The sequence below is a fragment of the Dendrobates tinctorius genome, unplaced genomic scaffold (assembly GCF_039654945.1).
Source record: "Dendrobates tinctorius isolate UK_male_01 unplaced genomic scaffold, ASM3965494v1 ptg000158l, whole genome shotgun sequence".
Classification (NCBI taxonomy): Eukaryota; Metazoa; Chordata; class Amphibia; order Anura; family Dendrobatidae; genus Dendrobates; species Dendrobates tinctorius.
Window position 1 is genome coordinate 23,786,056 of NW_027361825.1, and position 27,653 is coordinate 23,813,708.

Genomic DNA, 27,653 nt, shown 5'->3' on the forward strand with positions numbered 1-27,653 from the left:
ATCCTTAATTACTTCGGCTAATTATTAATATACGGGGTGCCAATGATGCTACACGACAGGATCCTAAAAGCAAGAGCACCATTTCTATTTTGAGAATTTGTTGGGAGACATGAGCAAGATCATTTTTACATGTCGTGATTTCAAACATTAAGGTCACACATTTCGGACTAGCGGAGGGCACTTTATGTAGCAAATTATCCGCAGGGAAATCGGCAGCAGCAGAGACAAAAAAATCTTGCAGATCAGCATATAAAAAAAAAAGAAACCAAAAAATATATACTCCTGTAGAGGATTTCTTCAGTGGCCACTAGAGGGAGCCCACCACTTACAGATCCCATCGAGAACACTAGAACCTGTATAAATTCCTGTGTTGTGAGCTCCACCTAGTGGTGGCTTCGCTTCTTGTTCTTTTTTCCAGGCTATGTCATTAGTATTTGCGCCTGATTATACCACAGTAAGAGTAAACAAAGGACATTGACTCCCACTGTAAGAAAAAGCATAACATGTTATATGATTATTTTTTTTTTACCGTGTCCCTATGCATAAGAAAATTAGTACGGTAGGTATAATGGAAGGGACACTATTGGCATATGCAGCATGCGGTAGCAGAGTATTGGCCAGGGTGGATTTGATTTAAATCTAACTGATTTAAATCACGATTTAAATCACTAGTCAGTAAGGCTTGATTTAAATCAGTGATTTAAATCAAAGTTTCTACCTAAACTAGTTCTTGCTACTTTAACATGCAAGTAGATGAAGATTTTTAGAATCACTTTTTATATTACTTTTTTCTCCCCAGTTTAATGGGTTAATCATTCATATTTGGACACCACTGTTCTGTTGTACTTAGGAAGGAGAAAAATAATCCTGACCTTAATAACAATTTAAATAGATTTATTCAACTGAAACAATAACAACATTACAGCATAAGTTATTTGCTTAAACAAACATCCATGTTTGTTAACTAATTTGGCTAAACAAAATATATATGTATTTTAAGAAACTTAGACTGTCAGCCCAGCCGACACATGAAAAACTTAAATACTACTGTCCCTGCTGTCCTCTGTAGCTCACTTGTCGTCATCTTCATCATCATCATCATCTTCTTCTTTGTTCCTATTAATAATCTGGAAAAGAAAAACAAGCTTTCCTGCTTTATTGGGTCCCAACCGATTTCTCAATTTAGAATGAATGAGTCCAAAGGAAGAGAATATTCTTTCAACGCCTGCAGAAGCTACTGCTGTTAAAAGTGAAATCATTACTTGAACAGTCTCTAAATCCAAGCGCTTAAGTGACTTCCACCAGTTTACTGGTGTGACCTTCCTTAAAATATCTTCAGGAAACATATATTTCTTGAATGGTTCCCCCTTAGCTCTGAAGTTTATTATAGTTGACATTAAAGATGGATGATTGCTGGATACCCATGTCATAGCTAACTCCTCTTCCTCAGCACTTAGGTTTTGACCCTGATATTGGATATTGACAATATTTGCCAAAAAATTAGCTGGAGTCAGTGCTTGTCCCATTCGTTTGTTTACTGCTTGTAATTTAATTCTGTCCATGTGTAGTTCTGTTTTTAAGTGTTCACTCAGTTCCTTCCAAATTTCAACAGCATCCGCAATAAAACAGCTATTTTTCTGTATTTTGTTTAAAGCTTGAGAGATGGGTTTCAGGAAGCTCAGCATATGTTCAACATTTCTCTTAAGCCCAATGTTGAGGATTTTGGCCGTGACAGTGCCATCTATTTTATCTCGATTTTCTTCACAAAGTGTCATCAGAATAGGCCAGTTTTTGATATACTGCTCAAAACAGTCCACCACAGAGTTCCATCTAACATCTTGTGGGAGCGTTAGCTTGGTTCCACCCATCCTTTTCAGAGCTGCTGCAGCAAAATATTACGGAAGTATTTAGCAATTTCAACAACATTAGCCTTTATTTCTGGAACACTTAAGTCTTTGGCTAAGAGGTGCAGCAAATGAGCACTGCAACCATATGTTATTAGCAGCTTTGTATTCCCTCCCTGCTCTTCTAAATCTCTTCTCATCTTGGATACGTTTGCAGCATTGTCAGTGACCAAACTGCGTACTAGACATTTGAATTTTTGTTCACATGTCGTTATAGCTTTTACTGCCACTTCTTGTAAGTATTCTGCTGTGTGTGCATTTCCTGACGTATCAGTTGTTTGTGCAAGGAAGACTTTACCTTCTTCTGTTGTTATACAAGCACATACAATAGGATCATTGTGGACATTACTCCACCCATCAATACTTAGGTTAACAATTTTACCCTCCAGAGCTGTTGCACATTGCTCCATTTCTCTGTCATACACTTGATCCAACAGTTTCCATGCAACATCAGCTCTGCTGGGTGGACTGTATCCTGGTCTCAGTGACTGAACCATATTAATGAAATGTGGGTTCTCAGTCAGACGGAAAGAAGAGTTCGTTGCATAAATAAACTGGGCAATTTTTTCATCAATCAACTCTTTTTCTAATCTGCTAGTTCTTATCACAAACCTATCTATGGTGGTTCCAGGAGGTAAAGGTTTTTTCTTCCTTTTGGGTGATGGTGATATGTGGCTGTGGGTGTCTGATGATGATGCTGCTGCTAATGAAGCACTATCCTGGATGGATAACTCTGAAACTGTAGAACAGGATGATGGTGATCTTGGAGGTGGATAGTTTCCAGAATCCATGAATTCCCCTAAACAAAAAAAGTCAATGCTGTTATTTTATTGTTTATACAATTTCTGCTTATTGTACACAACACATCACTGCCCCTGCCCCAAAAGGAATATTTGTTTTTCTTCATAACTGTACCAAATGACAGTAACATGCAGTAATAATAAGAAATATAATTTTTCTCACACATGACAGTTCAGTCTTTAGAAATAGGATTCAATAAAAATGTTTACCAACCTGAAGATCCTGCCTGTTCAGAAGTGTTTCTTTGGTCATCTTCATCACCGCACTTCTCATGATGTTGCCTCATTCGCGCCACCAGGCCTTGCATCTCTTTGCATCGTTTGCATTTTGCACACATGCCTGCCTTACCGATAGGCGAAGGAGCTTCATTAAAATATTCCCAAACTGGGTCTCTTTTACGGCCTGCTGCCATTATAAGGAAAGAATGTAATAAACCTCAGATCGTACACACAAACAGATCCAGACTTGTCTGTCTGTGGCTATGCTGCAGTATTGTGCTCAAAGTTTCACTTTAATTTTCTTGTCTGCTTGCCCTTCCTCCTCCTCACACTTAGATTCACATTCTTCTTGTGTTGTGCAGATGTATTCCACTCCAAACAATCAGAAACATATTGTCTAACTTCTTGGACTTGGCACTGAAGGGGCTGATTCTGTATTCATAGGTTTGTAGAACAATAGGATTAAGGTCTTTTTCTCAACTCTGTTCATGTTGTAACATTTTTGCCGTGAAGAAGAGGCTGGGACCTCTGCGGAGTCAAATTCAGTTTTGAGAACTGCGTAAGTAAAGCGAGCATCTGTGATAATATAGGAGAGAAACTGCCCACTAATCCTACAGAAACCTCTGGAAGAGCATGGCATTGTGAATGTTACACATATACAGCCTTTATTCTACTGAGTTAAACAACTCAGCTTTATCTCATGATGGAAGAACCTTTGGATGGTAAAATATTTTCCTCAAAAAGCAGTTTATTGAAAAAAATCCGATTTAAATAAAAAAAAATCCGATTTTTTTGATTTTTTTTAAAAAAACATTGATTTTTATCCACCCTGGTATTGGCACAATATGGCAGTATTCCGTCAGATTATTATTCAGGTGCTTCATATTATTCGGGCTGAACACAGTAGTGTAGTATTGGCACAATATTGCAGTATTACGTCAGAGATTACTATTTGGCTGAAATGGGTAGTGTAGTATTGGCACAATATGGTGGTATTATGTAAGAGATTATTATTCAGGTGCTTCATATTATTCGGGCTGAACACAGTGTAGTATTGGCACAATATAACGGTATCATGTAAGAGATTATTATTCAGGCCGAATACGGAATGTAGTATTGGCACAATATGGCGGTATGTCAGAGATTACTATTCGTGTCCTCCATATTATTCAGGCCGAACACAGTCTTATAGTATTGGCACAATATGGAGGTATTAGGCCAGCACACACTATTCTCTCTCCATACAAGGCTGTAAATAAGACAGGATCACACAAGACTTTTACTATAAATTTCTGCCATCCATTGCCGAGTCTTGGCCAATGCGGCTTCTTTATTACAACAGTGTTGCGGGGTTCAGAAGGCGAAAACAATAATGTGTATGGTCCTGATATGAAAGCAGCGGCTCTAAGGATCAAGCGGGGGGATTAGCTGCAGCATCACCGGGCGGCTCGGCCTCCACCTCTTTCTGAACGTGTGATTGGTCCGACACGACAGCGTTCTCTATCTGGTGTCGCAGCCTCTGGATTAGACATTCTGAGGTCCTTGCCAAACTTTGCTGTACGGAGAGACACAAGACACAAGTCTCAGACCACAGTGACCGCAACATTACACCTGACGCTCTTTCCATCTGACATTACATTCATGAAACAGGAGGCTCAGGATGAGCACTGGCTCAGATACCATAGTGGAAGCACAAGCGAATTAGTGGAGAAAAAGTGAAGGCGTTGTGCAGGATTAGAAAAATATGGCTAAAAACAGCGCCACCACTGTCCACAGATTGCGAGCGGTACTGCAGCTCAGCACCATTAACAACATGGAACTGAGCATCGTTACCAGACACGAACAATACATGACGAGTCCCGGTTTCTGGAACAGGAAAAATAAAAATAATAAAATTGCAGTCCCCAAGGGGTGAAACCCTCATTTAACCAATGGAATTCATAAGAATCTCTGAAAACCGTAAGCAGTGAAAAGACGGGGATCACGTGCCCAAAGTTACTGAGGGAAAGGGCGACTGCAGGAGACAGGGTTATGCAGTTTGGGAAAATGAAGGCTCAGGGGCGTCTTATTACAATGTACAAATAATAATAATAATAGTTATTTCTATAGCACCGACATATTCCGCAGAACTTTACATTTCAGAGGGGACTTGTACAGACAATAGACATTACAGCATAACAATAATCACATAGATCATAACAGATACCAAGAGGAATGAGGGCCCCGCTCACAAGCTTACAGTCTATGAGGAAAGAGGGAGACACGAAAGGTGGGTGGTAACAGTTGGCCTGATTGCGTGGACCAGCCATAATGTTAAGTGTGTAACAGTACGGACACAGAGGGCTAATGGATGCATAAAGCATGTGGGAGAATGATGCTGGGAACCTGGTTATGGTAAAACTTTTGGCTGTGCCACACAGGGATAGGTTAGGTTAATGTGTTGAGGTGAATAAATGCGTTTTCAGGGCAGGCTTAAAATCGTAGGGATAGGGGACTAATCATATTGACCTGTTATACAAATATAACAGGACAGTACAGAGATCTGTACAATGAGCTCTTTACACTAAGGCCTGCAACGGTGACAAGGGGGCGACCTCCTCATCTATAGGAATGACGGTATCATCACAATCACAGACGGTGATTCTTTACTGTACAAGCAGTGAGATTATGGACTATTTACAGTACAGCCAGACTACGGATTCTTTACTGTACGAGCAGTGAGACTATGGAACTCTCTGCCACATGAGGCTGTAATGGTGCATTCACTCTAGAAAAAAAAATAATAGTACAATGAGGGCCTATACACCTTTCTTGACAAGTATATTACAGGTTCTGGGCACTGGATTCTGTGATGGGACATTAATTCAGGGAACTAGTCCGATTGCCGTAAGGAATTGGGAAGGAGTTTTTCCCTCAATATGGGGCAATTAGCATTCGTCCCACAGGGTTTTGAATTACTCTGGACCAACACGTTAGGTTATACGCCGCCGCCACCATACTGCGGAACAATGATCCTGATGCTACACTGCGGCCATACTGCAATACGATGTTCCTGATGCTACACTGCGGCCATACTGCTGTACGATGTTCCTGATGCTACACTGCGGCCATACTGCTGTACAATGATCCTGATGCTACACTGCGGCCATACTGCTGTACGATGATCCTGATGCTACACTGCAGCCATACTGCTGTACGATGTTCCTGATGCTACACTGCAGCCATACTGCTGTACGATGTTCCTGATGCTACACTGCGGCCATACTGCTGTACGATGATCCTGATGCTACACTGCGGCCATACTGCTGTACGATGATCCTGATGCTACACTGCGGCCATACTGCTGTACGATGATCCTGATGCTACACTGCGGCCATACTGCTGTACGATGATCCTGATGCTACACTGCGGCCATACTGCTGTACGATGATCCTGATGCTACACTGCGGCCATACTGCTGTACGATGTTCCTGATGCTACACTGCGGCCATACTGCTGTACGATGATCCTGATGCTACACCGCGGCCATACTGCAGTACGATGATCCTGATGCTACACCGTGGCCATACTGCTGTACGATGATCCTAATGCTACACTGCGGCCATACTGCAGTACGATGATCCTGATGCTACACTGCATCCATACTGCTGTACGATGATACTGATGCTACACTGCGGCCATACTACAGTACGATGACACGGATGCTACACTGCGGTCATACTGTTGTACGATGATCCCGATACAAAACCACGGCCATACTCTGGTGCCTTAATGCAGATTAACTGTGATGAATTAATAGATTCCACCTAAAACTTTTATGGCTGGAGCCCAATAGTGAAACAGCTCAACAACTTCTGTCTAATGTGCGAGCACAATGTGCAAGAATATCACCAGGAAACTAACTAAGAGCCTGGAGATAATTATTTATCAGGCTGATTGCTGGGGACATAGCAGGTGTTTAGTGAGGGCCACAGTCTGTTCTGCAGGAGCAGAAACAGATAATTTGTGCAAGAAATAATAAAGACTCCATAGCGGGCGTCACGTCACTTTAATAAGGCACACAACAGACTGGATGGTGAAAGGACATAATGAGAGCGCGTAGCCTCCTCATAACACGCGGGAGCGTCATCCCGGGTATCACAATTATGGCTTCTCTTCCCCTTCCTTCTATAGCAAACTTTGGCCCTAAATGGGCAGAACCATGTAAATTCCTAACTGGTGCATGCATCCATTATTGCAGCCTCAAGTAAGCCAATAGCAGCTCCGTTATCTGCTGCCAAGAGAGGTCAGAGAAGGTTGACGCGTCATCCGGAGCTGAACTCAGAAATCTGTTGTCTGCGGTAATGAAATCCCCAAACATCCCTGCTTACACCATTAGAAAGGTTTTCAACTTTGTCAGAAGTTTTGATCACAGATGGTTCAGATGAAGGGGCAGAAGAGCTGCGCTGACCAATTCTTTCCCTGGAGATGACCATCAGTCTCGGAGGAGAGCAGCGCTCAGCCAAGTACTCCTGTCCCTTCATTTTAGCAATCAGTGAGGGGCTTCGCATCCTGAAAGGAATACGGATGTCAGTGGGGTGTCTGACAGTAACTCTGCAGACCCCCTGACGTTTTACCTGTAGTATGTGCAGTCCTTTAAGACACACAATGGCCAGCTCACACAGTCCGTCCCACGTCAGATCCACATGCGCTATGCACAGCAGGGGGCTGGGGAAACTTCTCTTCCACATAAGCTGGAAATGCCCCTCCATGTACTTATAACACAGGAGCTCCTGAGGAGAGAGAAACCAGAGAATTACAAGCGGGGACTGGGCTTTTTTCTGACTACATTGTGCTGAATATTATCTATATTCACTATGCAAATGTGGCTGTTCGGTGCATCCTTGGAGTGGCCAAACACTCAATGAACCCATCTGACCCTTACCACCTTCATATATGTAGAATAGCAGCACGCCAAGTCCCCCTACAGGACTATCTAATTAGTTTAAATTGATTTTTGGCGGTGACAATGGTGGACAATTCTGCTCACATAAAGGGAGTCTTAAGCCCCCTTTACATTTAGCGATGCACCAGCGATCCCGACCACGATACAACCCGGTCAGGATCGCTGGTGCATCGCTAAATGGTCGCTTGTGAGCTGCCAAACAGGCAGATCTCACAGCGATGCAGCAGCGGTCTTTACTTACCTTTCAGACATAGCGATGATGACGTCCTCCACCTGCGTCCACGCGTCGCTCGTCGGTGCCAGCAGGAAGCAGCCGACGAGAAATGGACCAGGCCGATCTCGCGCAATCAGTGATAGCCAGCGGGGGAGGCGGTCGGAGGCAAGTATCAAATGTAGCGATATCGCTAGCAATGTCGCTATAACGTCACAAAATCGGTGACGCTTTAGCGATATCGCTATGTGTAAAGCCCCCTTAACAGTGAGATCAACCTTCTCAAGCCGTCTATATAGGCACGCAGGTCATAGAAAGCTGAATAAGACGACACCTTAATATCTGCAATCTGTCTTATTACAGAGAAAACCACCTTGTTCTTATTATGTAAATGAGCTGTTAAGATCTATGGGCCGGACATAGATCTCCCTGAGAGTCTGCCTCCAGAGAGAGCGCTACCAGCGTGAGACATGTAATGACTGACAATCTGGCCCATGGATCTGAACAGCTCATTTACAGAAGTTCTGTGGTACAATCTCCCCCCCCCCCACACACATCTTTATTATCGGGGGGGACGTAACTTTGGAACGGAGTGGCACAGGAGAAAAAGAAAAATTGTTCCAGGATCAATGGAGCCTCAAAAAGCAGAGGAGATACTCAGTACAAATCCCCAAAAAATCCTCTAGCCTCACAGTTTGAATATGCCCTAAGGGATAATAAAGAGTGAGGAACTACAGAAGACGCGACAGTCACGCTTAGTAATATGGGGGAATGAAACCACACCGCAGGGGGCCGGCAGGCAGTTTCGTGCTCACAAGCTGCACTTTTTTAATTAGATTCCCTGTTTACTCCTTCTTTGCCAACTTCACCCCCCCATAGCACGGCCATGTGTCAGTGGGCGGTAATCTCATCAATCCAAAGCTGTTACACTGCAATCCCCACAATGTTATATCCAAGGGGGAACAAGGCATTAGTATCGGCTGCGCAAGGGGCACTGAACTCCGATACTTCTGTCTTCAAAAATAGGTGACCACCATACATCTGATTTTTTCCTTGCAAAATATTTCTGCCTAATCGTACTCCAAAATAACCTTTTCGATGGTGCGATTTGTTTGCAACTTGATGACTTTCAACCACAGTCGCCATTAAATGTTATAGGATATCCTGTGTAAGGGGGGGGTCATGAAGGCAAACGTGGGGGAAGGAGTGGTGAAGAGGGATTGGGCATGTTGAATTTCAACATGCCAGATCCTCTGCTTCCACCGGAGATAAATCACTGTTTGCGGCTTATTTTGCTCCTCTCCTATTGAAATGAACATGCACGTTCGTCCCAGCTGAGCATGCACGTGTTTGATGAAATCTGCGGAATCAGCCCGTAGCCATCTAATATGTGTAGTAGTCATTACTGTCCTGCACCGATCACAGGGTTGTCACGTACACAGTTACATGCTGCAAAGTAAAAGACATACCTGTCCGTAGGTTCCAAGTAAAATCTCGGGGTCTCCATCAAAATCCACATCGGCCGTCACAGCGCAGAGCACGCTGTCAAACTGATCGCTGTTCGGCAGGAGAAGTTGCTCCCGAAGGCCGTTCTGTAAGATGTTCCTAAGACAAGAAACAAACAAACAAAAAAAAATCAATGACGTGTGAGTATGTACAAGTCTAGGGCTGTTTCCCTATGTGGCGGGGGAGTCAGAAGAGCCATGTTCCAGCACCATTTCCTTCATGGGAGGAGATGGCCAGTGACCATTTCTAGTTTTCACAGGCGTTGTGCTGCTCGTTCTAGCAGCAGTTCTGCCGTTTTGATGCTCATGAACCAGGAAGCCCAGGATGAACTATGTTATGGTTCACCCTGAGACACACATAAATGCTCTCCACCCAGGAGAAAAGATGATTTCCTGAATCACGGACCCCGCTATCAACTTGACATCCCATTTAATGCCTCCCTTATCACATAAAGGTAACTAACCAGTAAACGGCAGACAGCTCTATGGTGCTGGTAACCAGGACGTTGTACTGCTCCCGAAAGGTCTGGCATGTCTCCATTTCTGGAACACAAAAGTGACCCCCCAATGGCCGTGATTACTAAATATACATGAGAAAGTCAACACTGGCTGATAACCGATACCTATAGCCTCACCATTCCATGCACATGTGTCTCCTACAAGGGTATTCGGCATGCTAAATATGAGCACCTTGGAAAGGGGTCCGTCCTGCTGCAGAGACCAGCTCTGGAGAATCTCTGTCCAAAAAAAATAATTGGAGGGGGGTCACATGCAAGAACCACTATGGCCAGGGACGGGTCATAGGCTGAAAATTCCTTGTACCACGTTTTGTAGTTCTCCCTTATCAATAGGATAAGGGGATGCCTTCCTAATCGGTGGGGGTCCAAATGCTGGGAGAACCTCACTGATCCTGAGAACTGGGGGTGGTCATGTGGGAAACAAGAAGCCAAGGCAGGACTGGAAGCGTCATGACACGCTGTAGCGTCCGACCGCTCCAGTGAGCAAAAGTATGTGTAATAATGCTCGTGGGACTTTTCTAAAAGCGTAAACCGACCTACGCAGGGGTGTCAATAATACTGTGACCTCCGAATATGGCCATTTACCATTTTGCAGTAATATATAGAAGTCTCCATTTTCTCCACAGCCCTTCTGGTAAAACGCTACAACATGAAACCAGTTGGCCATTAGGTAGCATGACACATACACTGCATATCTATGCAATACATTGCTACGAAGTGCTGCTGCAACTTTCATGTTGCAGTCCCAGCAGATTCTTATTTCACCTTGTTAAGAGATGCCTTCTAATTTCATCTTTTGCATGACACTAGGTGGATCTGTGTAACCCTACAGAATAGAAGTTCTATGGGGGTCTGTGTGTAAGATACTGGCCCAATTTCATAATACGCTCATAGGTAGTCAGTGGCGCTGCTCGTTTATATGAAGATCCTAGAAACCCCCTTTAAGAATGTATTTCTCCAGAAGTAAAGGTTCTGTACAATAGTGACACCTAGTGGTTAGTTTACAGAAAGCAAAAGAACATTTGTAAATGACAAAAAGAGAAAAAAAGATACTTTCAAAATTAAAAAAAGGAAAACTTACTTTCAGTTCACAGGCATCATCGTTTATGCACAGATCAAATAAAGTCAATCATACCTCGCTTTCCTTGGTCCACATGGGACACGCAGAAGTAACCGCTCTGACATCCGTACGCTGTGATCCGTCTCTGGGTGTCTGGAATGTTGTGAACACTCAGCCAGGTAACGCTGCAAATGCAGAACATATGTCTAGTAGCTTCACATGTCTTGTTGGCTACTTTAATGTGTAATAGATGGTTCCCGACAATTAGGATCTGTTGAAATAAGCCCTGTCTGTTGCCAACACTAAGGGGCGATCTTTACCCAGCTGTGTACTGTAGGTCTGCTATTGACCTGAATAGGAGACATTATCGCCACCTGGTGGCAGCAAAGCAGGCAGACAAATTGTGTTTTTTGTTTTTTTTATCAGAGAAGCAACTAACAACTGTGCTTGGACTACAACTCCCAGCATTGCATGCAACATCTATATAATTGACCAAGTGTTATTCAGGGTAATTTTTTTTATCACTTTATATCCCATTATATATTTTTGAAATACACCTCAATCATATCGTCATCATCCTTCTGGCACCGTGACCAATGCACGGCTCTTGAAACGCTCTCACAGCACATGTGCCCTGAATTTCGGACTGTCCAGGTACGACATGTCACTTACGACAACATGTACATTAAAAGGTCCAATCATCGCGTGATCGGCAGCAAGAGTGGCAGAAATGTGGGCATATGATAAATAAAGGTAATAAAATAAATAATGGGACATATATTTATTATTATTATTATTATTATAATAAATAGAACACGCCAAGAGTTTTCCTGGTGTATTTGCCACATGTAGGTGTGAGCACAGCCTTACTGGGACGTGAGCGTAGAGTGTTATTCCAGCCCAATATGTGGACCATCGGCTGTCTCTTACTTGCTGGGGAGGTCTCTCAGCTCCGGAAAGAGATGTTCCACCGGTTGTTCTTCGAATTGGTGCAGCCCTTCATTCTGCCAGACAGAGGTGCAGTCAGGGATCACTAACATTTCCAATGGTCACCACATCTTCCCCCTTTCACATGCACGGCGGGACCATCATGCATGTTGATTACAGGGAATCTCCAGGATTGGACATGTTGACTTCCAATATGCTCAGTCTCGCTTCCTGCATTGCCCAGACTGCTGGCTCTCACACACACTATATACTATGGCCGATTCCTGTATCAATTCCTTTATTTATGTATTAGGTAGAAGTAGTTTTACTTTTAGATTTAAAGGGGTTGTCCCCACTTTCATCCACGTAGACCCCAACTGCTTACAGGTAAATAAAAATAAAATTGCCCTTCCTCGCTGTAGCATCACGTCGACAGTGCATGTCACCGCTGCCGCCAATCACTGAGCTTAAAGGCTCTGCAGATGTAGACAGGACAAGCTGCTGAGGCCTGTGATTGGCTGCAGCAGTGAGAGTAATAGACAGAGAGCCACCACTGAATGCGGGGAGGAGAGCGTACTTTCAAGCTTTATTATTTTACATACCTGCAAGTGTTTGGGGTCCACTATCCCAAAAGCGCAAACCCTCTTTAACTACTAAACTCATGGAATAGATGATTCTCCCACCTCTTTGTACAGGTGAATGTACTGATCGTTGCCTCCCAATAGGAACACCGTCTCTTGTTGATCTCCAACCTGCACCCTGCAGAGGACATAGAGGGAGAACAGCTGGTCTTTATCACCAGAAAAGGCTTAAACTTATTGCAGCAGCAAGTAAAAGGTTAAACAGAGAGAAGGGGACGCCCTCCGTCACCTCATTATAAACCCACTGTGATGGGACTCCATGGCCTTCCATCTGTTTATACTTTTCAGGTCTTAAAGGGGTTGTCTGGGGATTTGATATTGATGGTCTATCTGTAGGACGGGTCATAGATACCAAATTGGTTTGTGGTCCAACACCCCACCAATTAGCCAGAAGTCTAGGGTATGCAGACCAGCAACAACGTAGCTCCCTTCACCGTGTAGTGGCCGTTCTGTGGTACTGCAGTTCTGCTACCATTAAAGTGAATGGGAGCCGGTGGAGCATGCCACGTGTCGGAAGGATAAGCTTTTCATATGAAAGTTATGGACAACCCCTTGAAAGACAAAAAAAATTCACACTTGACTGACTGGTTCTTATTCTTCAAACTATACCAAAAGAGTGAAAATAAAACCAATGTGACTTGTAAGTGCTGGGGGGCGCTGTTGCATTGATATCTATAGCAATGTGCAGTGGTGAGAAGTGGTACTGCATGTAACAAAACTGCAGGGAGGGAAAATGTAGTGAAATAGTGTGAAGATTATATATGAGAAATATTGTAAGATGGCGATCGGAAGTGACTAAATACATAAGAGAAGAAATGAATATCACAAGGTCCCCAACATCCCCGTATACTCACTCTGCATGACACAGCTGGAAAGGGGTGAATTTCAGCTCCAAATTTAAGCAGCTCTCTGTCAGAACAAGCGCAATTACGAATAAGATGGATCTTTATTCTCTTATTAATTTATTCTACTTATCTGTCATTTTCATCTCCATGTGCAGAGGATGGAACGCTGAATGTACAGGCTCAGCCTGCAATCTCCTGTAACGTCTGAGATCAGGATAGTGTTCACATCCCCTGCACATGGAGGAGAAAATGACAGGTAAGAAAGAGGACATATTAAATATCTTCACACCCTAACCCCCATTAAAAACAAAACACATTTTATAATTATTATCTTATTGCACCTACTACCCTTAGAACAAAGTTGCAAAGTGGATATCTAAAAAACCTTTATATAAAAAAATTCTCGTTTTTCCATACATACATGGTAATTTTAATGGTGTCATTCAAAAGTACAATGCAGTGCTTACTATATCAGTTTGTGCATAATTTTTTATAAAAATAAAAAAAAGAAATTACTGCTCTGAAACGAAGGAAGGAAGTGCTGCTGCTGTGCCCAGGTGTCAGGTCTGCCGCCCACAATGGCTCCCAGTTACCCAATAATATTACAATTCAGAGTGATAGGAGAATAACTGCTGGGGGCGCTGTTGCATTGGTATCTATATTTTAAAAAAAGTGGCCACAAGCGGTACTGCACAAGGATGAAATACTTACGGGCAATGGAGTCCAGATTATACTCCGATCCTGGCTCATAGTCACAGTAAATATTTAGGAAGGGGCTCGCTTTATCTCCAGAGTCCTGGGGAGAAGAAAAAAAAAAAAAAAAAAAAAAGGTTGTTATGAACTGTCTTTTAGGAAATGATGTTACAAAGTGTGGCGCCATCCTGACGGGTAGTGTGAAAAACATAGGAAAGGTTGCTGGTTGAAACTAGACCCCTGCTCATATTATACCGAGTGCCTCTGCTGGAGATAGGACATTTTACAGAACCAGAAAACACCGGTGCAAAAAATTTACAGTGTGGTGAAAATAAATAAAACCGCAGCAAAAACGCAACATGTGAACACAGCCTAAGGCTGTGTGCACACGATGCAGATTCACAGCGGATTTTACCGCGCAGAAACACTGCATATCCGCATTGTGATGTACAGTAGCCTTAAAATCAATGAAAAAAAAAAAAACCGCTGTGCAGACGCTGCAGATTTTTCCGCGTGGTTTTCCCGCGGTACAAAATCCGCAGCATGTTACTTCTTTTGTGCGGTTTTCCACCTCCCCTGTCTCCAAATCTGCAGGGGGAAAACCGCAGTGGAAAACTGCACAAAAACCGCAAGAAAAATAGAAGAAATCCGCAGGAAAAATGCAGGTCATTTGACCTGCGGATTTCTTCCATTCTGCGCGGAAAAATCCGCAGGGCTAAAAAAGTCCGTCTGCACTCAGCCTTAAACCCTCCACTGGTCTTAGGTGACCGATAGGGGAGAAGAGAGGAACGTTTCATTGCAGATTCTGCTTTTTCTGGCTACATAGTGCTCGATAGATGCTGATGCTTCCAATGGATCTGGCGATAACAATTGCTGGGAATGGCAGATCCGCATTAGCTCTGCAAGCAAGGCCTGGGACAGAAAGGGAGGGTTCCTGTCAGTGACTCGGGCTCCAGTGGGCGTGGGGACATTTTATTATCTACATACACATAATAATATAAAATAATATGCATAGGAGTTAAGCATATAAATTTGGAGGACCCTGATCCTGCGGCAAGGTCAGTAATTTGATTACCCAACTTCGAGCATCACATGAAAGTTAACCCTTTAACGACCACAGATACGCCTTTTAACGGCAGTAGTTAAGGGTACTTTAACCACAGCACCATGAACTCACGGTGCTGAGGAAAAAGTATATAGCGCCCCCCCCAGAGTCGGATTTTCTCCGGGGTCACGGCTGCCGGGGGTAGCCGAGACCCCAGAGAACATGATTCGGGTCAGTTTTTACCAACCCAGATTTTGCAATCGCCATTATTAACCATACAACGGCGACCAAAAAAAAAAAAGTTTGATTTGCCATTTAATTTCTCTCTCCTCTGATGTGATCGCACATCAGAGGAGAGAGAAATAGGGTCCGCAATCCCCCCCCGGTGTCCCTCTGTCTCCAGGCCTCCCCCCACCGGCGTCTTCTTCCAGCAAGAAAATGGCAGGCGCATGCGCAGTGCACCCGCCGAGATCTGCCGGCCGGTACCCGGCAACAATAGGAAGATTTTTCCTATTGGTTCATTTTGGACACTGGGATAGACCCTATCACAGTGATCAAAATAAAAAAATAGCAAATAAACCCCCCTTTATCACCCCCATAGGTAGAGAAAAATAATAAAATAAAGAAAAAATATATTTATTTCCACTTTTCCATAAGGGTTAGGCCGGGGTCACACTGGCGAGGAATACGGCTGAGTGAGAGGCGCTAAAAGCACGCATTACACACGGACCAATGATTCTCTATGGGGTCACTCACACCAGGCATATATTTCTCCTCCGTATCCTACGCTCCGTGCCACTCGCAGCATGCTGCGATTGTCAGCGTACTACAGCCGTAATACACCAATGCAAGTCTATGGGTGCGCAAAAAATACGGATTACACACGGACCACACATGTGACTTGCGAGAAATACGCACCAGGTGTCTTTTAGCAAAGGTGGCAATTCAGTGCACTATACATTAAAATCACACTGACAGGTTTAATAAAGAAATGAAAGAATAGATATAGACACATAGAATACATATATATATATATATATATATATATATATATGTATGTATTCTATGTGTCTATATCTATTCTTTCATTTCTTTATTAAAACTGTCATAGGGCTCCATTATATGTCCATTTTGCAAGCCTGCGAGAAAATCTCACCATACGGATGCCATACGGATTACATACGGATGCTGACATGCGCAAAATACGCAACCATACCTTGATTACGGATGACATACGGAGCACTATTTAGGGGTCTGTCATCCGTATTACGCATGTAAAATACTGACCGTATTTTGCGCAGGTTAGTGTGACTCCAGCCTTAGAGTTAGGCTAAAGTTAGGGTTGGGGCAGAGTCACACTGTTGTATTTCTCGTGTGATAATTGCAACGCAGTGAACGGACTAGCCGGCACCTCTCCTGACCGGAGCATGACAGCATGATGGATTACTATGCAGCTGTCAAGCTCGGGTCAGGAGAGTCGACAGCCAGTGCGAGTTTTACAATCCGATTCTCGGCAGTGTGTCTCTGCCCTTAGAGTTGTGTTGGGGTTAGGGTTGTGGTTAAGGCTATGGTTTTGATTAGGGTTAAGGGTGTGTTGGGGTTAGGGTTGGAGTTAGAATTGAGGGGTTTCCACTGTTTTTGTACATCATGGAGTCTCCAAATGCAACATAGCGCCACCATTGATTCCAGCCAATTTTGTGTTAAAAAAGTCAAACGGTGCTCCCTCCCTTCTGAGCTCTGCCGTGCATCCAAACAGCGGTTTACCTCCACATATGGAGCATCAGCGTACTCAGGACAAATTGCACAACAACTTTTGGGATCCTATTTCTCCTGTTACCCTTGTGAAAATAAAAAATAAAAAAAAATTCTCCATATTTCAGTTTTTTTCATAAATAAACGCAAATCATATCGAAGAAATTTTACCACTAGCACGAAGTACAATAGGTTACAAAAAAATAAACTCAGAATCACCGGGATCCATGGAAGAGTTCCAGAGTTATTACCTCACAAAGGGACAGTGGTCAGAATTGTAAAAATTGGCCGGGTCATTAAGCTGCAAATTGGTTTTGTCACTAAGGGGTTAATATATTATATATATATATGCAATAGGGTAGATAACCAGCTCACCTGTCTTGGCTGGTGGTGCATGGAAGCACGAATCCCATGTAGTCACACGTGAAGAAACCCAAAGAATCAGAAATATCCAGCTTCCAAAACGTAGGAAAAGTTTATTTGGGCATAAAAACAGATCAACGGACAAGCCGCATCAGTGCGAAGTGGCAGTAGCAACGCGTTTCGAACAATAAGTTCTTTTTCCAAGCCACTACTGCCACTTCGCACTGATGCGGCTTGTCCGTTGATCTCTGTTTTTATGCCCAAATAAACTTTTTGTACATTTTGGAAGCTGGATATTTCTGATTCTTTACATACATAGTCCATAGTTCAAATATTTACCCAACTGTATCAACCTGGAAGATTCATTCAACGAATTATTTATGATGAACAGTGTGACGAACAGCCCACCGCCGTTCGTCCACTTACGGGCGACGACTAATGGGGGTCCCGCTGCCACCAAAACGCGACGGACAGCGGACCCTGTGTCACCACTATGTCACAATCCCACCACTGACACCGGTGTATCAGCGGACGGAGGGACCTGACACAATGCCGGCACACGGCTATCACAGGCGCAGTGGGGCTTATCTTAGTTATCCCACCACTGGCACCATGTGACAAAAATATCCAGCAAGCTAATCTCGCTCTACAATTTGCCGCAGGGGGAGTTTAATTTGGATGCCCCACCCTGCTATCAATCTTCCAAGTACTGCGGGGATTTGTGTATATCCCACTTTCTCAGTTCCACTTTGGAACTCACAGCTCTCCGGCGCCCCCCTTACCCTCAGGTCAGTCAGGGAACTGCACCTAGGATAATTGGTCGCCGGACGGGCTGCCTGTTGTGAACCGGCAATTAGGCTTCTGCAGTAAGGGAATTATCAATGCTGTGGCCGCAGACCCTTATTCAGCAATATAAGACCCTTCTGTACTGCCAGCAAGCCGTAATAGCCGTACACAACGCGCTGCCACCAGTCACGGTTACTTAATTCACAGTGTTAAATTAAGAGGGTCCGTGGCAAACCCTTTGAATTAGTAGCGATTATCTAACAAAGGCGTATAGTTCGATTCTTAGAGCATGGAGACAGATCTAAATAATTTCATTTATTTTCCGAAAGAGGACAGTGATTACAGATAAAAGTTGCTATAAAATTGAGACATAAAATATGTACAGTACAGGTATAAAATAAAAGTGGAGAAAACAAAGAGATTGCACTCACAGTTCCATATTGTTCCTTAGGCGGACCATGCGGCTAAGGTGGGTGGAGGCGGAGCTGCACTTCTCCGCTCATCTGAGTTCTTGTCAGCACGGACTCTGCAGCTGTTCTGAGCTGGTTTGCCCAGGAAATGCCTTATAGACTTTCCTATGTGACATCACAGAGAGGTGCATTCTGGGTTGATCCCACCTCTCTTATCCAAGTTATGTTTTGGCTACAAAACTTAGATTAGCTATAACTTTATGGGAGAAGCTGGTATGGACTCATCAGTGGTATCATGTTTCCCAGCGTAATGAGCCCATCAAGAAAACATCAAACATCTATGCGATATGACCGTCCATTTGGGCGCAAATCCTATCTCATGTTCTGGACAGGGTAGAACTTCGAAACATACGCGGTCTCGAAGCTGGGACCGCTCAGGTTACAAAAATATGATTTTCATATCTCTAGGGTATTTGGTTCTTATGGTATAGTCTCTCATAGTTTTATTCGTTTCAAACAAAGAAGTTTAGTTCCCGCACTTTTTCCTCTTTCAGCTGAGAGAAGCCAAATGGTGTGAGGAAGATGGTCTAGCTAATTAACATTCCTGCTCTTCCAGAGGAAGTGGCAGGGTTGGTAAAACCTGGGGGGGAAGGAATTCCTACTACTGACAGTTTACAATGTCCTAGGATGGAGGATTTGTTAGCACATTGCAACAGAAAACATATCTTGCAGATATTATACATCACACCTCCCCCCTTAAGAGGGCGCTAAGGAGGCATTACCTCTCGGTAATCGGCCATGCGCACCTCAGCGGGTTTGCCCCGGCGGGACAACCCATCGGCATTGCCGTTTTCACTGCCCTTCCTGTGTTTTACAGTAAAATCGTACTGTTGAAGGGCAAGGCTCCAGCGGAGCAATCTTCCATTGGTTCCGGACACTGTGTGCAACCAGCTCAGAGGGTTGTGGTCGGTTACCACCGTGAAGGCGCGCCCATACAGGTAGGGCTGCAAACGCTGCAGTGCCCACACCATGGCCAGACACTCCTTCTCGATGGTCGAGTATGCCACTTCCCTCGGCAAAAGTTTCCGGCTCAGGTACAACACGGGGTGCTCTTGGTCCCCCGAGTCGACCTGGCTAAGCACAGCACCGAGGCCAAACTTGCTGGCGTCGGTCTGTACCAGAAACGGGCGACTGCTGTCGACTGCTCTCAACACTGGAGAGTTGCACAGGGCTGCTTTCAAAGCTTGGAAAGCCGCCTCACAGTCATCTGTCCAGTTGACTGTTTGGGGTAGCCTCTGCTTGGTGAGGTCAGTCAAGGGTTTGGCAAGGGCGCTATAGTCCTGTACGAACCGCCTATAGTACCCTGCAGTGCCCAAGAAGGACTTCACTTGTTTCTTGGTCCTGGGGGTGGGCCAGGACACGATTGCTTCCACTTTTTCTGGCTCCGGACTCATGGAACCCCCGCCTACCCGGTGCCCCAGGTAGTGGACCTTGCGCATGCCTATCTGGCACTTCCCCGGCTTGATGGTCAGGCCTGCCTGGTGAAGACGCTTGAGCACCTCCTGGAGGTGCTGAAGGTGTTCCTCCCAGGTGGAACTGAAGACGGCAATATCGTCTAAGTACGCCACTGCGTACTCCTCCAGTCCCCGAAGCAGGTGGTTGACCATCCGCTGGAAAGTGGCAGGGGCATTCTTCATGCCGAAGGGCATGACCGTGGACTCGTACAGTCCAAAGGGGGTGATAAAGGCGGATTTCTCCTGCGCCTCAGGGCTCAGGGGAATCTGCCAGTATCCCCGACTCAAATCCATGATGGATATGTAGTTGGCGTTTGTCAACCGCTCGAGCAGATCCTCGATGCGCGGCATTGGGTGGGCATCAGAGGTTGTGATGGCGTTGAGCCCCCTGTAGTCCACGCAGAACCGGGTGGTTCGATCCTTTTTAGGAACGAGGACTACAGGTGAAGCCCACGCACCTTTTGACCGTCGAATCACTCCCAGCCTTAACATCTCATCAATCTCTTGGCGCATGACTTGTTGCACCGTTTCAGAGATCCGATAAGGTGTTCGCCGTAATGGGGCATGATTCCCGGTGTCCACCTCATGAACCGCTAACTCCGTCCTCCCAGGACGGTTGGTGAACACGGGCCGGAAGAGTTCCAGGGTGGCCATCAACTGCAACCGCTGGGACACGGTGAGCGAACCACTTATCTCCATGTCCTCAATGGACCCATTGGCCTTGGCCAGCATGTCCAGGAGGGAATCTTCCTCCCCATCCTCTGGCAGATTGCAGACCGGTAGGATGCAAGCTTCACGTTCGTAGTGCGCCTTCAGCATGTTGACGTGAAAAGCCTTGCGCCTACCCCGAGCATGGTCAAGCGTGACCACGTAGGTGACCGGGTTGAGCTGTTGGTGGACGACGTACGGGCCTTCCCAGGCTGCCTGAAGCTTATCCGTTGGTACAGGGACCAGCGCCCACACCTTTTGACCCACCTGGTAGGTCCGCTCCCGGGCGTTCTGGTCGTACCAGCGCTTCTGGTCAGCCTGAGCCTGCGTCATGTTGTCATGCACCAACTGCGTCAAGGTCTGCATCTTGTCACGGAAGCACATGACATAATCCACGATGGACACTTCTGTGGGGTTTGGCTCATCTTCCCAGGATTCTCTTATCAACCCAAGGGGTCCCCGGACTCGCCTGCCATACAGGAGCTCGAAGGGGGAGAACCCGGTCGAGGCCTGCGGAACTTCTCTGTAAGCGAACAGCAGGTGTGGGAGGTACCGCTCCCAGTCGCGCCCTTGGGTCTCAACCAGTATGCGGAGCATCTGTTTGAGGGTACCGTTGAAGCGTTCACACAAACCATTAGTCTGTGGGTGATACGGACTCGATACCAGGTGCGTCACCTGCATTTTCTCACAAAGAGCCTCCATTAGGCGAGACATGAATTGGGGCCCTTGATCGGTAAGCATCTCCCTGGGAAATCCTACCCTTGAAAAGATGGTCACCAGTGCGTCAGCCACCTTATCTGCCCTGGTTGAAGACAGAGCTACTGCCTCTGGGTACCGGGTAGCGTAGTCTACCACGGTGAGAATGTATCGCTTTCCGGAGCTGCTGGGGACGGACAGCGGTCCTACAATGTCCACCGCGATTCTCTGGAAAGGCTCCTCTATCACCGGCAAAGGAATAAGGGGAGCCTTAAGAGCAGGCCCCGCCTTACCCACTTTTTGACAGGTGGCACAGGAGCGGCAGTAGTGTGTTACATCTGTCCCCATCTTGGGCCAATAGAAGTGTTGAGACAGCCGTGCCTTTGTTTTGCTGATCCCCAAGTGTCCAGCGAGTGGAATCTCATGGGCAATCCGCAACAACTCAGTTCTGAACTGATAGGGGACGACCAGCTGTCTTTCCCTCAACCACTCCTTTTTAGGATCTCCGGGTACTGTCTCCCGGTACAACCTTCCTCGTTCCCAGAACACCCTCTCCTTATCAGACTTGGAGGTGGGCGTCTCGGCGAGACCTCTCAATTTCTCCAGGCTGGCATCTGAGTGCAGAGCAGCCTGGAACTCCATGCTGGAGGCTGCCAGAAGTGACGTCAGGGTACCTCCTTTACGGGGACCCTCTGGAAACGGCTCTGGGTTCACCTCTGGTTCAGTCTCTCCTGTAGCAGCAGAGGGTCCAGAAGACAGTGCGTTACCTGCGATCTGGGCACTCTGACTGCGTGTGACAGCTGCTATGTATGCTGTCTCCCTGGGGATTTCTACAGACCCACCAGCCGGTGCTGCCCTGGGCTCTCCCTCCCCATCCACCCCCAACACTTTAGGAGCAGTGCTACTTATGGGCCAGTTACCTTCCTCGGTGGCACTGGTCAGCTGCATGGCATTACCTTCCTCATGGTCCCCATGCACCTCCCCATTCTCTTGAGCACCGTTGCTTGCTCCTGCCAGGGGTTCCTCAGCCGTCTCACTCCGCAGAGTGACGGGGCTGAGCACCTCGGTACCTGTGGACACATCTACCGTTTCAAAGAAAGGGTTAACGTGTTCAGTCGGCACAGATACATCAACATCATCATTCCTAGGAAAAGAATGGTTATCAGTTTGCTTTGGTACATTCACATCAGCATCAGCATCATACCTTGGGAAAGAATGGTTGTTAGTTGCATCATTACTCATCAAGGTATTAGCAGGTAACACATTCAGTTTCCCATCATCAACATCATCAGGGTTAACGTTACCCTCATTATCAGTTTGGGGAAGGGTGTCAGGGACATAGTATGCAACCATCCTCCCCAAGTCAGTCCCCAATAAAACATCAGTGGGCAAATTTTCAGACACTCCCACCTCCCTCAACCCGCTCCCGGCACCCCAATCAAGAAAAACTCGTGCCACTGGCAAGGGACAACGGGTGCCTCCAATCCCGGTGACAGTCAGGGTTTTCCCCTCAACAAACTCTTCAGGGGCCGCCAGTCCAGGACGGATGAGGGTTCGTTCAGCCCCGGTGTCCTTGAGGCCTGTAGCAAGACGGGCCCCCACCTGAACAGGTTGAACGTTGTCGTCAGCCCTCCCAACCACACCTCCCACCAAAAGAACAGAGGCGTTGGGCCCGGGGGCCTTGGCTGGGGGGTTCTTCGGCCTATTCGGACAGGTGTAAAAGAAGTGACCAGGCCGCTGGCAGTGGTGACACAGGCGACTGTCAGTAGCCGGCCTGCTGTTGGCAACAGGGACAGGGCCTCCGGAGGGACGGCTAGCTGGGGCATTGGGGTTGGTTGCTGGCTTACCCCCTTTCCAGCTGGTGGCGACTGGCCTCCGCGCCTCGGGCTTCCGGTTGGCCTCGTGGTTGTCGGCGATCTGCGCCGCTTTGTCCGCGTTCGTTGGTTCGCGGTCCAGGATGAACTGTCGGACCTCAGCTGGGCAGAGATGCAGGAACTGGTCTTTGATCATCAGGTCCCGTAGCTGCTCAAAGGTTTCAACGGACAGTCCATGGATCCACTGGTCAAAGTGGGTCCTGAGTCCTTGCACCACATCACTGTAGCTATCATGTGGGCCACGTTGGAGGTGCCGGAACTTCTTTCGGTATACCTCAGGTGTCAGCCGGTATTTGGCGATCAGCGCCTGCTTTATGGCGTCATAGTCGTCATCGGCTTCTGGCGGAAGAGAAGCAAATGCCTCCAGGGCTTTGCCTTTTAGCCCTGGGGTCAAGTACCTTGCCCATTGGTCTCTAGGCAGCTGGTACTGTCTGCAGGCTTTCTCAAAGGCTCGCAGAAATGTGTCCAAGTCCCCATCCTTTTCCATCACGGGAAAATGCTCTGGCCGGGGTTTAGGAGTCTGGACGCTGCTGGGCTCACTGCTTCGGGCTGTGGGGGCATTCCCACCCCGCTGGAGTACCTCCAGTTCATGGGCCCTCTGCGCCTGGCGCTCGGCTCTCTCAGCCTCAGCTTGGCGCTCACGTTCGGCTTGGGCCTCCTGCCGATATTGCTGGATCAGCCTCACCCGCCCATCCCTGTCTTCGGCGGGGAGTTCGTCCAAGGCCATTTGCAGATAGGGGTCCACCCCGTTCTGGTTGAATGTGGGGCCAGCGCTCAGGAGTGGAGCCTCTGCTGCAGCCCCATGGCAACTTGGGCCAACTTCTGCGCTCGCTGGATTCTGGTCGTTGTCCAGCTGCACTAGAGCCGCGATCATTTGATCTTTGGTTCCGCCTGCGGCGTCTATGCCTCGGTACGTGCATAACCCAGCAAGGGTGTCCTTTTTCTGCTTCTGATACCACTCCACTGTCATCGCCGCCATGGTTGCCAAATAAAAGATAGAAAAAGAAAAACGAAGAAACGGGAGGGGGATACTTGCAAGTACACACTAATGTCTCAGGACTAGTAACCACTGAGTCTGTTCTCCAAAACCTATGATGCAGGATTCCCGCAGGAACCGTGCAGGTCTTTAGTGAGAGGAATGATTGCTCAAACCAAATCACTAATGCTCTAGGATTATCCCACCGCTCTGCCACCAATATGTGACGAACAGCCCACCGCCGTTCGTCCACTTACGGGCGACGACTAACGGGGGTCCCGCTGCCACCAAAACGCGACGGACAGCGGACCCTGTGTCACCACTCTGTCACAATCCCACCACTGACACCGGTGTATCAGCGGACGGAGGGACCTGACACAATGCCGGCACACGGCTATCACAGGCGCAGTGGGGCTTATCTTAGTTATCCCACCACTGGCACCATGTGACAAAAATATCCAGCAAGCTAATCTCGCTCTACAATTTGCCGCAGGGGGAGTTTAATTTGGATGCCCCACCCTGCTATCAATCTTCCAAGTACTGCGGGGATTTGTGTATATCCCACTTTCTCAGTTCCACTTTGGAACTCACAGCTCTCCGGCGCCCCCCTTACCCTCAGGTCAGTCAGGGAACTGCACCTAGGATAATTGGTCGCCGGACGGGCTGCCTGTTGTGAACCGGCAATTAGGCTTCTGCAGTAAGGGAATTATCAATGCTGTGGCCGCAGACCCCTATTCAGCAATATAAGACCCTTCTGTACTGCCAGCAAGCCGTAATAGCCGTACACAACGCGCTGCCACCAGTCACGGTTACTTAATTCACAGTGTTAAATTAAGAGGGTCCGTGGCAAACCCTTTGAATTAGTAGCGATTATCTAACAAAGGCGTATAGTTCGATTCTTAGAGCATGGAGACAGATCTAAATAATTTCATTTATTTTCCGAAAGAGGACAGTGATTACAGATAAAAGTTGCTATAAAATTGAGACATAAAATATGTACAGTACAGGTATAAAATAAAAGTGGAGAAAACAAAGAGATTGCACTCACAGTTCCATATTGTTCCTTAGGCGGACCATGCGGCTAAGGTGGGTGGAGGCGGAGCTGCACTTCTCCGCTCATCTGAGTTCTTGTCAGCACGGACTCTGCAGCTGTTCTGAGCTGGTTTGCCCAGGAAATGCCTTATAGACTTTCCTATGTGACATCACAGAGAGGTGCATTCTGGGTTGATCCCACCTCTCTTATCCAAGTTATGTTTTGGATACAAAACTTAGATTAGCTATAACTTTATGGGAGAAGCTGGTATGGACTCATCAGTGGTATCATGTTTCCCAGCGTAATGAGCCCATCAAGAAAACATCAAACATCTATGCGATATGACCGTCTATTTGGGCGCAAATCCTATCTCATGTTCTGGACAGGGTAGAACTTCGAAACATACGCGGTCTCGAAGCTGGGACCGCTCAGGTTACAAAAATATGATTTTCATATCTCTAGGGTATTTGGTTCTTATGGTATAGTCTCTCATAGTTTTATTCGTTTCAAACAAAGAAGTTTAGTTCCCGCACTTTTTCCTCTTTCAGCTGAGAGAAGCCAAATGGTGTGAGGAAGATGGTCTAGCTAATTAACATTCCTGCTCTTCCAGAGGAAGTGGCAGGGTTGGTAAAACCTGGGGGGGAAGGAATTCCTACTACTGACAGTTTACAATGTCCTAGGATGGAGGATTTGTTAGCACATTGCAACAGAAAACATATCTTGCAGATATTATACATCACAAACAGTAAAAAAATAAATAAAGTAAAGTAAAATAAAGAAACTCAACCCCAAAATTTTTATTTCTATATTTGCTGTGCAAAAAAAAAAAAAAAAAAACACAAAGCAATTTACAAAAACCTCCAAATAAGATTAAGGACGGGTTGCAGCAGGAAATATGTAACGGCTGTTTTGCACGACTTCTCAGGGAACTTTTCAGGTGTGTGGTTGAGAAATCGCTCTCCTGCTTGGAATCTGCTGTAGTTTGGAGATCACCTGGAAATTAACTCTCTTCCTATCAAAGCTCAGGTGAGTTTGCCCTTATAAATTAAGGCAAATGGAAAAGAGCACGGCTGCAGTGTAAAGCATGGGGGCAGTGTGACTCTGAGCCTCTGATGAGCCAGATAAAGGATTTCAGACAATCTCAGGATATAACTACGTGATTACACATGAAAAATGAGGAACGCACCTTAATAAAAGTTATTCCCACCACCAGACCGCGCTTAGGAGGCGACTTGCTGAAGGAATCAATGGAGACAATCTCGGCATCGACTGGAAAAAAAAGGAGAAAACAACTAAAAACAAAACTTTTTCTGTACACAGCCCCAATGCATCGTTACCGGCTGTCAGGTGTTACAAAGGAATCTGATCGTGGACACGCCCCCTCCCAGGTACAATGACAAGCCACGCCCCCTCGCACCTGGGATGTAGGTGAACTGCAGCTCCCGGGCCCCGGCGCGGACCTTGTCCCGCAGCTCCTGGTACTTGAAACTGGTGACTTTACCCTTCAAGGTGGCGGCCAGCAGTTCGTGTCCGCCGCCTCCTCCCGCACACGGCAGCACCGAGAGACCGTACACATTGCTCTGGGAAGGAAACCGGCTGAAAGTATCTTCTGTAAGAGGGCAGAAGCAGGCGCCGGACATGACCAGAAGTGACGTGCTTTACCCACAGCTGCCAGCTGTAAAGATGGCGGATAGTCACTTCCGGTCTTAATTTGTTGATCGGCCAGTCTAGGTGACGTCATCATTCTTGTTGCTTTGGGCAGTGTAAGGAGTAAAAACCTCTGTAGTCAGGGAGGGTGGTGATTATTTGGGGGCAAAGGTACTAAAATATCCCACCTCCATGACCATTATGCATTTTAGCATTAATTGCACTTGAGACCTGTACCTCACCTTTGTGGGAGCTCAAGTTATAATGTACTATGCAGAGACTCAAACTCTTGCTGAAAGGTGGCCTATCCCTGCTTACAGAGTACCTCATATAACACCCATGTTTGACCCTTTGGGGCCTGACCCCCGGGACACGCACTGATTACAGCAGGAGGGGTTTGCAGGATAGATGTAGCAGAGCTATGTGTGTACGGAGCGGAGCCGCGTGTGTACGAGGTGTACGGAGCGGAGCCGCGTGTGTACGGAGCAGAGCCGTGTGTGTACGAGGTCACATAGCGGAGATGTGAACGGGGTGTACGGAACGAAGCAGCATGTGTACGAGGTGTACATAGCGGAGATGTG

The 27,653-nt window shown here is 46.4% G+C and overlaps 2 protein-coding genes across 3 annotated transcripts; both read right to left on the reverse strand.

Moving 5' to 3' along the window:
- Positions 1–918: 918 nt before the first annotated feature.
- On the reverse strand, positions 919–4,075 carry LOC141051960 (uncharacterized). The gene is made up of 2 exons (XM_073549116.1): positions 2,919–4,075; positions 919–2,703 (listed from the first exon to the last, which is right to left on the reverse strand). The coding sequence occupies exons 1-2, from the start codon at positions 3,115–3,117 to the stop codon at positions 1,874–1,876; spliced, it is 1,029 nt and encodes a 342-aa protein (XP_073405217.1). The 5' UTR covers positions 3,118–4,075; the 3' UTR covers positions 919–1,873.
- Positions 4,076–4,200: 125 nt separating this feature from the next.
- KPTN (kaptin, actin binding protein) lies at positions 4,201–27,115 on the reverse strand. 2 transcript variants are annotated; one of them, XR_012220717.1, is made up of 13 exons: positions 26,843–27,115; positions 26,612–26,694; positions 14,287–14,371; positions 13,585–13,639; positions 12,773–12,848; positions 12,093–12,166; positions 11,238–11,347; positions 10,220–10,321; positions 10,049–10,127; positions 9,549–9,684; positions 7,540–7,695; positions 7,294–7,474; positions 4,340–4,478 (listed from the first exon to the last, which is right to left on the reverse strand). XR_012220717.1 is itself a non-coding variant. In XM_073549115.1 (12 exons), the coding sequence occupies exons 1-12, from the start codon at positions 27,063–27,065 to the stop codon at positions 4,335–4,337; spliced, it is 1,323 nt and encodes a 440-aa protein (XP_073405216.1). In that variant the 5' UTR covers positions 27,066–27,114; the 3' UTR covers positions 4,201–4,334. The 2 variants fall into 2 exon arrangements, 1 of the variants encoding a protein (XP_073405216.1); XM_073549115.1 differs by lacking the exon at positions 7,294–7,474 and having other exon boundaries at positions 4,201–4,478; positions 26,843–27,114.
- Between the last annotated feature and the right edge of the window lie 538 nt (positions 27,116–27,653).